Genomic DNA, 13295 nt, shown 5'->3' with positions numbered 1-13295 from the left:
TGTTGAGCTCATTCCCCTAGTTTGCTGTACAGGAGAAAGCAGCACCCCCCTTGCTTTCCTCTTCCTCCCTGTAGTGTTTTTTTCCCTAACTTTAGTGATTCTTTGAACCTCGTGACTTTTCTCCTGCTTCCTCCTCACTCTCTTGCTCGGCCACCAGCGCGTTCTCGGCCCTGCTGACCAGGGCAGAAGGGTGCGGGGCTCGTCCGTGAGGGGCCCGTCGGCGCGGGGCTCGTCCGTGAGGGGCCCGTCGGCGCGGGGCCGGGGGCTGTCGGTGCACAGGGTCGGGGCCGTCGCTCCGTGTCGCTGCGGGGCGCGGCCCCTTTAAGGCCGCGGGTTCCCCGCGCCGCCCGCCCGGCGGAGTCGCCGCCCGGGGAGCGGCGGCGTCACGTGGGGCCGCGGCGGCCTCGTGACCGGGCGCGAGCGCAGCACCGGGGCCGCCGCTCCCGCCGCGGGCCCCTCACGCCGCCCCCCCCACCCCCCTCACCGCCGAGCTCCGGCGCCCCCGGGCGGGGCGGGGCGGGCGGCGCCGCTTCCTCTGCCCGGCCCCCCCCCCACACACACACCTCGCTCCGCGCCGTCCGCGGGGAGCGAGGCAGGGCCGCCGGCCCCCAGCATGGACAGCAAACCGCTGCTGCAGGAGCGGCCCCCCGCCTACAGCCCCGCCGCGCCGCCGGGCGCGCCGGGGTACGACTACGGGCACGGCAACTACGGCGCCATCCCCGCCCCGCAGCCCGGCTACCAGCCACCCCCGCCGTACCCCTACCCGGGCGCCGCGCCCGCCGCAGGTGGGTCGGAGGAGGAAGAGGAGGCGGGGGAGGGCGCACTCGGAGGGGTCGGGGGGTCCCCGGGGTGCTGGGCCGGGGGGCGGCTCTGCAGAGCCCTCCGTGCCCCCGGCGCTGGCTCCGGAGCCGCTCCGGGGAACTCCCGAGCGGCTCTCCCGGCCCAGCGGGGCGCGGGGGGTGTCTCGGCTCTCCCGCTTGCAGCCGGCGCACGGGGAGGCGGGTGCGCACCCATCCAGGTGGTTCCCAGCGCCATCTCCCTCTTCCCTCCTTCCCTCTGTGGCCCTGAGGTGTTTTGTGTTCTCTCCCCGAAATACCGGCGGGGTTTGGGAGCGTCGCTCTCGTTGCGCGGGTTTTCTGCCTCGGAACAATGGCAGGGGCTCAGCCGCCCTAAGGCTAAAACAGACCCCGAACTTGGAGTTTTCTTTGCGTGCACTTCGCTGTACTCTGGTTAATGTTTGTTTTTTCCTGGTACACTTCAGTAGTCTTGGAGGGACTTAAGCAGGTGAGTAGATGCAGTACTTCTGTTAGCTGAATTGGTACTAACATCTGTCAAAGAAAGAAGTAACCTCTCAGGAAAGAGGAATGCTTCAAAAGTTATCAAAATTGCACAGCAGACACAGACCCCAGTCATCAATCATTGAGCTGAAGCTTGAGGCCATAGATTGATTTTCCTCCTAATAACTTGGAGCTTATTTTCCTGCAATACAGGTCTTACTGATTATTTTCAGTTTTAGTAGTGAGGTTGCAGGACTTTACAGATGTGTAACTTGATTCAAGAGGATCAGAACTCTGCCCTGCGAAAGAAGATCAAAATGGATCATACCTGGGCAAAGTGTACTTTGGCTGTGTTGATTACGATGCATACATCTCACCATCCCTTTTAAAAGCTTTTTTTTCATTTTAAGTTTTTATTGTTAATGCAGTAGTTGAAGGCCTGTGTCTTCTACCTACAGCTGTTAAAAGGACTCATTCTCTACCCAACCACATGGGCTTTCTGGCTATGCATCCTGCTTCCTCTTTACTTGCATCCTATCACTCTTACCTCTCCAGTTATAAACTGAGCATTGGAATTTAAGCTCGAAACCAGAGGAAGATACAATGTTTCAACTCATTTGTGTTCTGGAGAGGGCCATACTTGATACATACTATTCCGAAGTGAAAGCTGTGGTCATTGTTTAAACTGCTTTTTTTTTTTTTCCCTGGCACTCAAAAGCATTGAAACAAATTCTTGAAGTTAATTATTAGCTTGGTGTCCCTTTGAGATGGTTAAATTGTGCTGGATAGTTGTGTTTATGAAGTGGCTTTGCTATTCAATATGCCAGGTGTTCCAGCTCTCATTTTGATAGAGCTTCAAGTGCTCAATCAAAACTGCATTTCTGTTTATTGTTTTCCGCGTTTTGTTGTCGTACTTTTTAATTGTCGTTGTTCTTTGTGCCTTGCCTGTGGTGATTGAGGTTTTCTTTCTTATTTTAGGGTATGCTGTTCCTCCACCGACATCACAGCCCAACTATTCGAGCACGTACACCATTATTCAACAGCCTGCTACCACCACTTCTGTGGTAGTAGTTGGTGGCTGTCCTGCCTGCAGGTAAAATGGCTCTTGAGTGGAGACATAAACTCGATCTTGGGTTTTATTTTTTAAATGTTTGAGGTATCCATATGGTTCCTTGGTTTTCAATAGTTTTTCTTTGTGTGTGTGTGTGTGTGTACTGCAATAGAGTTAATTAAGAGCCACCAAGATTTAGTGGTGGAGTGCTTTGGTTTATGTAGCATGAGCTTGTCCTGATGGGCTTGTGACAACTGCTATAAATAATACAAGACACTTTATATAAATCCATGAGTCTGTTCTTTATGATGGAGGAAGATCTGTAAGCAGTACTTTTAACGAGCAGGCACTTCAGTAGCAGATGTAAAGGGTCAGTTCGTGGGGGAGAGGATGACAGGAAGTCCTTTCTGATGTGTTTGTGCCTGGTGATGGTGAGTAACATGACTTTATTGTGAAACTTTCTGTAATCTTTGACCGTAGTCACTTCTGGTTTTCTGGCAGTCTTGTGGAAGAACTTGTGGTGTGCGGCGCCATTCCCAACATCCAGACTGTGCAAAAACAGGCAGAGTAATGAAAACATCAGTGTCTTAAGGCTTTAAAAGATCTCTAAAAGTCCTTTGACTGCAAAAGAACAGGGAGCTTCATAGACCTGACTCAAAGTGTTAGTCTGATGTGGTGGTAAAAACCAGAAGTAGTGGTCAGCTGTTGTTTGGAGTTGCAGCAAGAGAACAACTTCCCTCTGGGAGATCACAGCCATAAAAAAAGGAAGAAGACACTCAGTTTCCACACTAGTGCTGTAAGTCAGCTGTAGTCCCTTTCACTTCTCAGTTCTCTTCCCAGGATATTGGGTCATGGGTGAGGGCAGAGGGATTGCTGCTGGTGCAGCTCAGGCACTGCTGTGCCAGCTCTGACTCGAGTGCAGACTCAGTCCCTCTGTTAAAGTGTATGGGAGTCACCCCTGAGGTGTCTGGCAAAGAGGCCCTTGGTGTTCTGCAGGTCTGAGCCCTTGCTTTCCTTTCCAGAGGTGTAGGAAACAGAGTTGCCTGAAGAGCTGAAGGGATAGTGGGCTGCAGCGTGCTGGGTGTGGTCCTATGGCACGGGCTGTCCCCCAGCTGTCTTTTGGTTCTGTTGGAGTTGGGGTTTGGGTTTGAGAGTCAGTCCCTGCCCTCAGAGGTGGATTCAAAGCAAAACTGCCTAGTGGTGCTGTGTAAGAACAGGTGCTTGCTGAGATGCCACTAGTTCAGGCTGAAAAACCTGTACCAGGCAGAGCTATTGATCTGGAAGGTGTGTGTTTTAAACAGTGAGGGAAAGTTAGTGCTGAGCTGTTCAGAGGATGTGGTAGATCCTGCCACCTGAGTGATTACATTAACATGCTGATGCTGCAGCTCAGCCAGAAGACAGGAGAGGTGTTGTGTGTTGCTTGGTAAGAGGCAGGTAGTGTGTTATACAGGTCTTGTGGCCCTGAACCCAGTACAGCTCAAAATATTTTATATGGAAGTGGTCTTTGCAGTAAATTCAGATTGGTAGGCTCTTGCTGTGATTTTTTTTTTTTTTTTTTTTTTTTAAATTTTTTTTTACCCCTGGAAGTTATCCTGGGATAGTCTAGGAGAGACTTTTGAAATAATCATTTGCAAATATAATATATAACTTCAGAGAAATTTGGGAAAATGAGCTATCTGGATTGTTTTCTTAAGTCTTTAGACCTGCTCTGCTGGAAGTACCCATTGTGCACTATGTCCTGCAGCAAAATGTGCTCCACAAAAACGTGGTTTACTCTTGGATCCTCAGTTTTTGTTTTAAGCTGTGTCAAAAATAAGTTGTGAGGAGAACTCTGACATACTGATTACTGTGAGGCACAATACTGCACTGTTTAAACTGTAGGACTCTTCTCAGCACCTGGGAAATACTCTGGATCAGGGAATCCTGAGGATGAGCCGATGTATCTGGTAGTGTTTTGTCACAGTCTCCTTTGCAGTATTACTATGTTTGTTCCCAGTTGCCTTTAGAACAAGATTCAAGTGTCAAGGCAGGAGGGATAAATCTCAGATTACTTGTCTTTTGAGTCATTATGGAATTGGTAGTCTGGTACTTCGAGAAAAAGGGCAGGGAGGCTGAGTGGGAAGCATAATATTGGTAATATTCATTTCAACCCGAAGGGTCAGGGTTCATGTTCTGAAAGGTTACACTGGCTGCTTCTCAGAGAAAGAACTCTTAATCCTCTTTGACTTCTCAAGACCTTAAACACAGTTCTAGTTCATTTCCTTACCCTGGAAACCTATTTTATGAAGAAAGAGTATGGCTGCACATTGCAGAGTACAACTCCAAACAGAAAAGTTGTTGAAGGGGCATGGAAAAACATAGAAATGTTAATATGTACCATATTAATGGTACATAAAAAACTTTGTTAATAAATTGCCAGGTCAGTTGTCCTGTTACTTTTAAGGCCATCAAGAGGATTTCTGCTGTCAGAAATACAAAGCAGTCTTTAGCACTGTGGCATGTATTAATGTTGCTAACTGAAATAAGACCCATTTCCCCCTGAAAATATATGGTGTTGAGGAGAAATACACAGTTATTTGGGTTGGTGTCTGTTTTATTGCAGTCACAAGTCATCTTGGGATCACTGGCTAGAGCACCGTTGATCTTTAGGCTTTATTTATGGCATTCAGTCATAAAAGGTACATAAAAAGTACAAAGTATCTGCAGAAGCAACTCTCAAGTCAGCAGCATGCCCGTGGTAATTGCATTCTTTCCCTTCTCTCTCAAGCTTCCCTGCCATCTGAGGGGTGACTCTCCTGTCTTGCAAGCAGTACCTCTTGCTCAGAGCTATTTTTTAGTCAGATCATGCTCAGTCCTAATTGGTCAGTGTTGCTTTCTAATTACAGACCTCAGTATTAATGTGTGTTCCATCCTTCCTTGCATTATTAGAATGTTTTGGGTGGTTGTAGTCCTGTTGTCTCAGCATTCTACTCCCAACCCTGATGTACAGAGAATTAAACTGAGTTGCTGAATCTTGTCAGCTTTGTTCTTCTAGTTGACATCTGAGTATCAGCCAGGTCCTGCTTTTAAACTATTTCATGTTCCCAAGTACAGATTGAGTCATTACAGACACTGACTTTAGAGGTCCATCTGTGCAATTGTCTTTTCAGCTTGGAGGATGCAGCCTGGCTGCTTCTCTTGTGCTCACTTTCATTTTCTCTTTCTCCATCTTCCGTTGTTGGGTAGAACTAAGTGCACAGGAATGTTTGCTTTCCTGTTACTTAACAGAAGAAAGATCCCTTTAAAAATTGTGAACACATTCTCTTGATCTGATGGTTGCAAAAGCTAGGTTCTTCAAAATCTAGGAGAGATCTTCTGTTGGACCCCATTGGATTTTTATTTTCCTGCTTAACAATATTCAGTTGCCTGGGAGAAAGGATGAGGGAAAGAACATCTGCTGGAGAAACATCGAAGTGGGTCCCAGGTTCTACTAACACTGAAGCTTCCTCTAGGGCTGGAAGATGAGACAAGTGTGATTAAAACTGTATTTATTTATTCTCAGATCTCTTAAAGCATTCTCCCTGCTACAGTTTTTGTTTGGTGGGGGGTTTTATGTGTGTGGTTTTTTTTGTTTTGGTTTGGGTTTTTTTGTTTGTTTTGTGGTGGTGGTTGTTTTTTTTTTTTTTTTTTTTTTGAGTTTGGGCTTTTTTTACTTGACTTGACAAAGCAGTAAGTTGTCAGGTTTTGGTTGAAATTTTGTTGTCTTCAATTAAATGCATGTCTCCTGAGGAAATAGACTCGGGAAAATTGCACTTAGCTGATCAGGTCTTTCAAAATTTAATTTCTTTTGCTTTTACTTCCATTGTTTCAGTCAAAATGCCGTGTGGGGTTTGATAAGAGGCTGCTCAGGATACAGGTTTTCTGTAGTTATTCACAACTATGATACTTAAACTTTATGTAAATAGTTGTAATATAATTTCATAATCTGTACTGGTTAAATATGAAAAGAATTAAAAAAAGGAAAGGTACCACAGGTAGGTGTGTGCTGTGCCAGGGTGTCCATCCCTGCTCTGCTGTGGTTTGGAGGCTGGAGCAGTTGGGTGGGAAATGCAGCGCTGGCTCACACACGTGACTGGGAAGGAGAGAGCCTTGATCCAGCAGGGCTGTTTGGAATTCCTGACTAGCAGAGCTCTCCCTTTCCCCTCTCAGCCTGACAGCAGCTGCTGAGCAGGAAGTTTCTCCCTAAGCCCTGTGCAGAGGAGAGGGGAGCTATAACAGGGTCCCAGATGAGGACACCATAGCTCTGGCTGCTTCTAAGGAGTTTTGTTCTGCTGATCTGACCCAACTTGTGGACAATAATCAAAACACAGATTTTTAATAAGTGAGACTTTAAGTGATTAATAAGGCACAGCAGGAATATATTCCCTAATGGGACTGTATAAAAATGATAGTGTGGTCCATAACGCCCAGCCTGTCAGTGGGCCTGAGTCTACAACACTTATTTTTTTTATTAATGTCACCATTTGTGTTGGAGAATACTTGCCTATATTGTCATAATTAGGGTTTCTTTGTAGCAATGAGTTGTTCTGGGAGAGAGGAGGAAACTGGCCTTGTTTGGTGACCAGAGGTGGTACTGATGTGGCTGTGCATGCAGACTAGGGAGGCAAAGCCACACCAGGGGCTCATCCTGAGACATGTCCACAGTGAGGGAGCTCTGACTGGTGTGCTGAGCCTTTTTTGTGAGGCTGGACCTTGGTGTGAAGCCATGAGGCTTTTCTCCTAATTAGTGTGTTCTCAGAACTGAAATTAAAGCAGTGGTGCTCCTGCATTAGAGAAGGCTAGTGATTTGGAGGCATTTCAAGAAAGGCAACAGCCAGGCACAGGCTGTTCTCATTGCCAGAACTTCTCTGGCCCTGCAGCCAGCCCTCAGTGTAGGAAATGGGCCTAAAACTTAAGGAAATTCAGATCTATCTGCAATACTGTTGTGTCTCTTAGTTGAAGGTGATTTTTAAGGATAATTGCATTTACATGTATGTACAACTTGTGCTGAGGAGGGCAAACCATGAGTACAGAGAGATTTGGGGTCCTTTCTGTGAATATGGATCAACAAGCATTCAAGATGCCATCAGGCTGAGGCTAGAGGAGCTGACACCTCTCTTCATGGAAATTGCAATTGTGAAGTATTGCTTACTCTGTAGTTGCATATATAACTGTCAATTTTTTTTCTTCTGCTGCTTGCAGGTGAGATTTAAACATATTTAACCTACCTGCTGCCGTTGCACTGGCCAGGAGATGATAATGAAAAGCTGTCTAGTTTTGTTTGCATGTTCACAATTAAAGATTTAGTGTGTAGCTTCCAGAGTCTCTGGTGTGATGTTCCTATTGGAATCTAAAGTTTGAAATTTGACCAACCTTAGTGGGAGGAGATGGGATACTGATTTGAAAATTCCAAGTGTAATCCACTGTGATGTAGTGATAAGTCTAAAAATGCTTGTGTTAAATCATACCAATGCTGTGTTCACAGAGCTCATTACTGGCCCTCTGATCCTGAGCATTTGACTTAAGATCTTAATGTTTTAAGACTTAATTTGAAAAAGGGAGTTGTCTGAAAAAATAATTTGGTTTTAAATACTTGTCAGTGGGAATAATTGACCTTACTATATGGAGTTGGCAGCTGCAGTTATAGCCTAAATTCAAGATGCTGCTTGCAGTATAAATAAACCTTTCCACTTTATTTTTAGAGAGGGAGTGGTGCAGTTATAATCAGCTTTTATGTGGTTTATGCTGTAGAAGAAAATTTATGTTTGGTTACATTAGTGAATCTACAGTTTGAATATGGAGTCCCTAATTACTCTGTAGCTCAGGTAAGATATACAAGTAAAAACTAAAATATTCATAATCTCCCTGATAAAAAGTATTTTTTTTCTCCTTTTAAATTTAGTAACTGGCTAAGCAGTGATTGGGTAAGTGTTCATCTAAAATTAGGTGGTGACACAAATCAACAGAAGCCAAGAGGAGTCTGTGTAGCTAATGCTGCAGCAGTGGTGTCTGTGCTGTAGATGTGTCAGGAACTGGCTCTGAAACAGCAGGTACGGTGGGGGGGTCATGCAAGTACAGTCTGATCAGCTTCCCACGAGTGTCCCTTGGAGCTCCTTGTCTGATCCTGGGCTGGGCTATCCCTGCTCTCACTCCAGTGCTGACCCAGCACTGCACCCTGTGCTTTACTTTGTCCTTCCCTGGGCCTTTTCCCTGGATCTGGAGTTGAATATGGATGGCAGGTTTTTTTATTTTTACTTGGCATTTTGCATGACCACAAAACGCTTCTGGATAACTCTGTTTAGGGGGAAGGGAGTTTAAAATAAATTCTATTTTAAGTGTCAGGGACATGTGCTGACCAATGGACTTGGGCCTTGCAAGCTGATTAAGAGGGTTCATTAGAATGGGTTAGGCCACGGTCATCGCTGCTCAGGGCTGACCAGAAGTACCCTGTTTGATCCCCCTCTAATGTTTAATTAGTGTGTTTATTCTGTAGGGTCACATCAATTGGCTGGTTATACTCTTAACTAGACACACTGGCTTACTTGTCACAAGTGTAGGCTTCAGAGCAGGAACTTAGTATGGACAAGGAGAAGATTTCAAAACAGTGCCAAACAATGGCTGCAGGAGGGGGTTGCTCAGTGTGTGAGAGAAAAAATGGCATTAGTGTGACAGCGAAGCGAGGCAAGAAATACAACAGCTGTAATGTGCTGTGCACTGCACTTATTGTGCATTTCCAAAGTACTGTTATTTGGGATGGCACTGAAGTGCCTGGAAAAGGGGCTTTGCCTTTCTTGGATGGAGCTGTGCAGTGGTGAAAGCTGCTGCATCTTGAATTACTCAGAATCATCCAGTTTGTCTGAGCCTCTGTTCTCATGGTGTGGTACTGGGTTAACCTGTGGGCACTGGAAAAGGAGAGGCCTCACCTCCTAAGCTTCTGCTGCTGGGTTTTTTTTTGGTCTGAGGGTGCTCAGCATTTTGTGCATTTCCACAAGGACAAATGGCCAAGTTCAGCTGCTGTGCAGACTGGACAGTTCTGGCTGAATGTACAGGATCTTTTTTGCCTTGGCTCTCTCAACAGTCCTGAATCCCTCTGCATTCCAGCCCTAGCACCAGAGTCTTCCCAGGAGATGGCACTTCCAGTAGCACATTTTCTCCCTAGTGAGTGAAGGCAATGGTATGAGAGCCTTGTTTGCTGACTCCATTCTTTAACTGCAGTCTAATTTTGAGGGTCACTTGCAATGTAATTTTACAGTTTAACTGTGCAGATACAGCCTAGGTTAAAGAGGTTGTACAGCAAAGGAATTTCTCTAAAGCTTTCCTGTGAGCCTTAAGCCATGCTACATAATCCCCATGTGATGTGCTCAGGTAGGCAGCTAGTGGGAAATCTCTGGAAGCAAGGTTTAATGTGAGGCTCTTCAGCTCTGCTTTAACAGTCAGACTAATAAAAGCATCTCCACTTGGGTTAGTGTGCTCTGAACTTGACCTAGCAAGCAGATTTTCATGTGTCCTGGCACTGGCTAATGATATAACAACAGGTTTGGGATTAGGAGTTGAGAGTTGTGTAGCATGGGTAAGTTGATGGGAGCTGCATTTTTTTTTCACCAGCAGTTCTGTCCTTGGGGAGGGGACAGGCAGGGAAGCAGGCCCTGCTGCAATGGGCTGATGGGAATCCTGGGCTAAAGTTCACTGTAGCAGAACACCAGGCACAGCCTAAAAAAGAAATACTGACCAAGCTGTGCAAATCCAGTGCCTGTGCTCTGTGAGTGCTGTTTGCTGAGGTGATGCAGGGTAAGTGCTGTGAGTCACTGACTCACACACGTGCTGAGCCAAGAGAGGGTTTTGGATCCCCAGCAAAGTGGCCTGGGCTGCTCCATGGCTGCTGGGCAGCTCTTTGTGCAGAGGCAGAGATGTGTTGTGTGCTGGGGGAACATGATGTGTTCTCTCTGACCCTCATGGAGTCAGCAGAGGTGTAAGGGCTGGTTGGTGACACACAGAACTCTGTTCAGCAGCAGCAGCACAAGAAATGCTTGCAGTATCACCAGGCAGATGCAGACATTACCAAATCTGACTTACAGAGTAGGTCACCGTGACATTCCATAGTGCTGTTTCCAAGAGACTTGCTCTTGGCTGCTGCTGAGTGTCTGTAGCCCATGGTCAATATTAAAACTAGGAGTAGAAATAGCAGAAATGAAAGTGGAACTGTTGCCTCCACACATTCTGTAAGGCAACAACTCGCTGTGGGTGCCATGCCAGAACCACTGTCCTTTACAACATGTGCTGTCTCCATCAGTGTACTGAGTATGGCAACTGCCATCCTGGAGAAAAGAGGTTGTAGGAATTGGGGCAGTACTGTGGATACTTCTGAAGTTTTCTTTTAGGTCAGTGTTGACACCTGAATTTGTGATTTGATGATAGAGGTGTGGCAATAGGAGCTGAAAGGTTCTGGGGAGAGAGGTGAAACTCCTTCCACGTTTGAGGAGGCTTTAAGTACTTCGGGGCACTTAAAGTAGGGACAGAACAGCAGTACCTACACTACTGAAACTAACTCTACAAAACATGATCCAGCTCTGGGAAAAATGGTCACATCTGAAATCCTGAAGAGTGAGTCATAAAAGCAGAACACTTCTGCAGAGCTCTCTCAGTGCTCTCTCACTGTTCTTATCTCCCTGGACACACAGATGTTCTTTTATCGTGGCAAAACAAAGGGCCTGCCCCATAGCTGGAGCTCTAGGACTGCCTGACTTGCAGGGAACAGAGGGGATGTTATGCTGAGTGTGTGGGAACAGCCACAATGACCAGCACAGGCTGCACAAGTCTGAGCTGTGGGACACTTGGGCACCAAGACTGGAATCCATGTGGTGATTTGAGCATTAGTCTACATTTTTTAACTTGCTGCCTTAAAGGAGTGTTATCTGAGGACATGAAAAGATAAAACTACTGCTGAGATCAATGGTACCTGACAGTTGCTTTATGTCAGATGCAGAGTTTACTCCTATCACAAGAATTCTGCAAACAGAAACAAAGTGCATTAAAATGAGGGAAAGCTTAAGCTGAACATGAAGTTGCGTAAGCAGTAGAATATCAAAAGCACTTTGAAAAGCCTTTGGCTTCTCCTGATGGTTGAGGGGAAGGTGAATGTTTCTGAAGTTTAATCAAGTTGCAGTGTTTCAGCCACTTGCTGTAAGGAAATGGTCTCTGAACCTGTGTCTTCCTTCCTTCACTCTATTTACATGTACAGTCCGTGACTGCTCAGAGGGAAACAGCAGCTTGTTGGCCTTGGCACTTTGCTCGTGGCCTGTACTTCAGGGTCACTCAGCTCTGTTTGTGTTGACTTTCACTGTACCAGGGAATCTAAGAGGATACATCTTGTTCGAGTGTTGTTTTGCTAAACTCTGAATTTTTTCTGTTTGGTAGAACTGCACAAGTTTCTAAAGTCTGAATACTCCAGTTTTCCTGTTTGTCTTCATTTTGGGGGATGCTCAGATACAGCACTATACCTCAGTTTCGGTCCCTGACTCCTAAATTTCTGCTGTTGCTGAAACAGAATTTCTCATGTAGGGTGGTCATGGAGCTGGGACTCAGCTGAAGGCACGTGAGTGACATCAATAGTTGGTTCTGCTACAGTTCTAAAGGCACATCAGTTTTTGGAAGTAGAAACAAGGAACAAACCCCAAACCTTGTACTTTATCTCGCTCTATAAAGTAGTGTGGTTCTCAGCGACTGCCAAATCACGAAGTGTTAACTTGGGGCCAAACTTGGTGTGTGTGTCCTTGACTGAGTCTGTTTTCCCTTTTTGCAGGGTTGGCGTGTTGGAGGACACCTTCACCTGTCTTGGTGTTTTGTGTGCCATTGTATTCTTTCCAATTGGGATTCTGTTCTGCCTTGCACTGAGGCAGAGAAGATGCCCTAATTGTGGGGCAGCTTTTGGCTGAGGGGATGAAGGTGGACGTGCTTACGGAAGCTACAACTGTTAGCGTACTCTTTCTAATGTAAATGTCATGTACAATCATGTTATTTGCTTCAGACCTGTTTTGTAAAGTGTGAAGAAATTTAGTCTCTCTTGCATGTAATTTAAACTTAATCTTTTATGAGCATGTGCATTGCAAAACATGAAAACCTGACTTGTTTTCCATGTTTAGTGGCACCTGTTGAAAACTAAATAAAACTGCTTTTCCTTTTGCAATCCTCAACTTGTGGCTGGATTATTAAGTATGTGACTGATGTGTCTGATAACACATAGTCTGAAAGCAGAGTTAGTAATCCTAGCTACAATGAAGGATAAATATTTGCAGAATGTTTATGCTGATGATAAACCATGGTTTAAGGCTGTACTTGTTTAGGACATCGGATATTTGAGGGAAGTTTTGCAAGTGTTTGACCACTAGACTAAAAGCCCCTCTCCCCTCTCTGAAAGCACAAGTAATAACACAAAGTCAGAGCTCTGCTTTAATTAGTGAAGGTTTTGCTTCATGCAGGATGTGTTGGTTCACAGACAGCAGAACCTTCTGTCTGCAGCAGGGCCCTCCTCTCTAGAAAGAGGCTGGGGCACTGCCAACCGTGAGCTGCCCTCAGGAAAAGTTTGTACATGTTAGATATTTAATTCTGACACTGGATTATTGAAAGCTCATACAGTCTAGATTGACTTGTCTCTAATATGCTTTAGAAAACGGGCTCAGGTGTAAGTTACCCTTGGGAAAAGCTGGTGTTTCAGACTGGGATGGTGGATATTTATGCAGGGCTCTCTAGCAGTGTCCTCGGCCTTGAACTTGAAAGGCAGTGTGAGAGCAGCCAGCACATGCTCATGTACTATTTTTTGATATTAAGTAACTGAAAGGCATTTCACATGACTTGAATTCACTGTTTATAGTAGTAGAATGATCCAGGGGATGCTTCAGGAAGCATGTATATATGTAAAATAGAATGATTTGGAGTAAGGATTAATTGGTGGC

The 13295-nt window shown here is 45.7% G+C and overlaps 1 protein-coding gene across 1 annotated transcript; it reads left to right on the top strand.

Moving 5' to 3' along the window:
* The first annotated feature begins 519 nt into the window (after nt 1-519).
* Nucleotides 520-12536, top strand: BRI3 (brain protein I3). The gene is made up of 3 exons (XM_050317307.1): nt 520-785; nt 2256-2370; nt 12146-12536. The coding sequence occupies exons 1-3, from the start codon at nt 614-616 to the stop codon at nt 12276-12278; spliced, it is 420 nt and encodes a 139-aa protein (XP_050173264.1). The 5' UTR covers nt 520-613; the 3' UTR covers nt 12279-12536.
* The last annotated feature ends 759 nt before the right edge of the window (nt 12537-13295 follow it).

Source organism: Myiozetetes cayanensis, unplaced genomic scaffold, assembly GCF_022539395.1.
Source record: "Myiozetetes cayanensis isolate MyiCay16 unplaced genomic scaffold, myiCay2020 scf20-37, whole genome shotgun sequence".
In the NCBI taxonomy this organism is placed as follows: domain Eukaryota; kingdom Metazoa; phylum Chordata; class Aves; order Passeriformes; family Tyrannidae; genus Myiozetetes; species Myiozetetes cayanensis.
The sequence above is the reverse complement of the archived record's forward strand: the minus strand, read 5'-3'. Positions and strand labels throughout refer to the sequence as shown.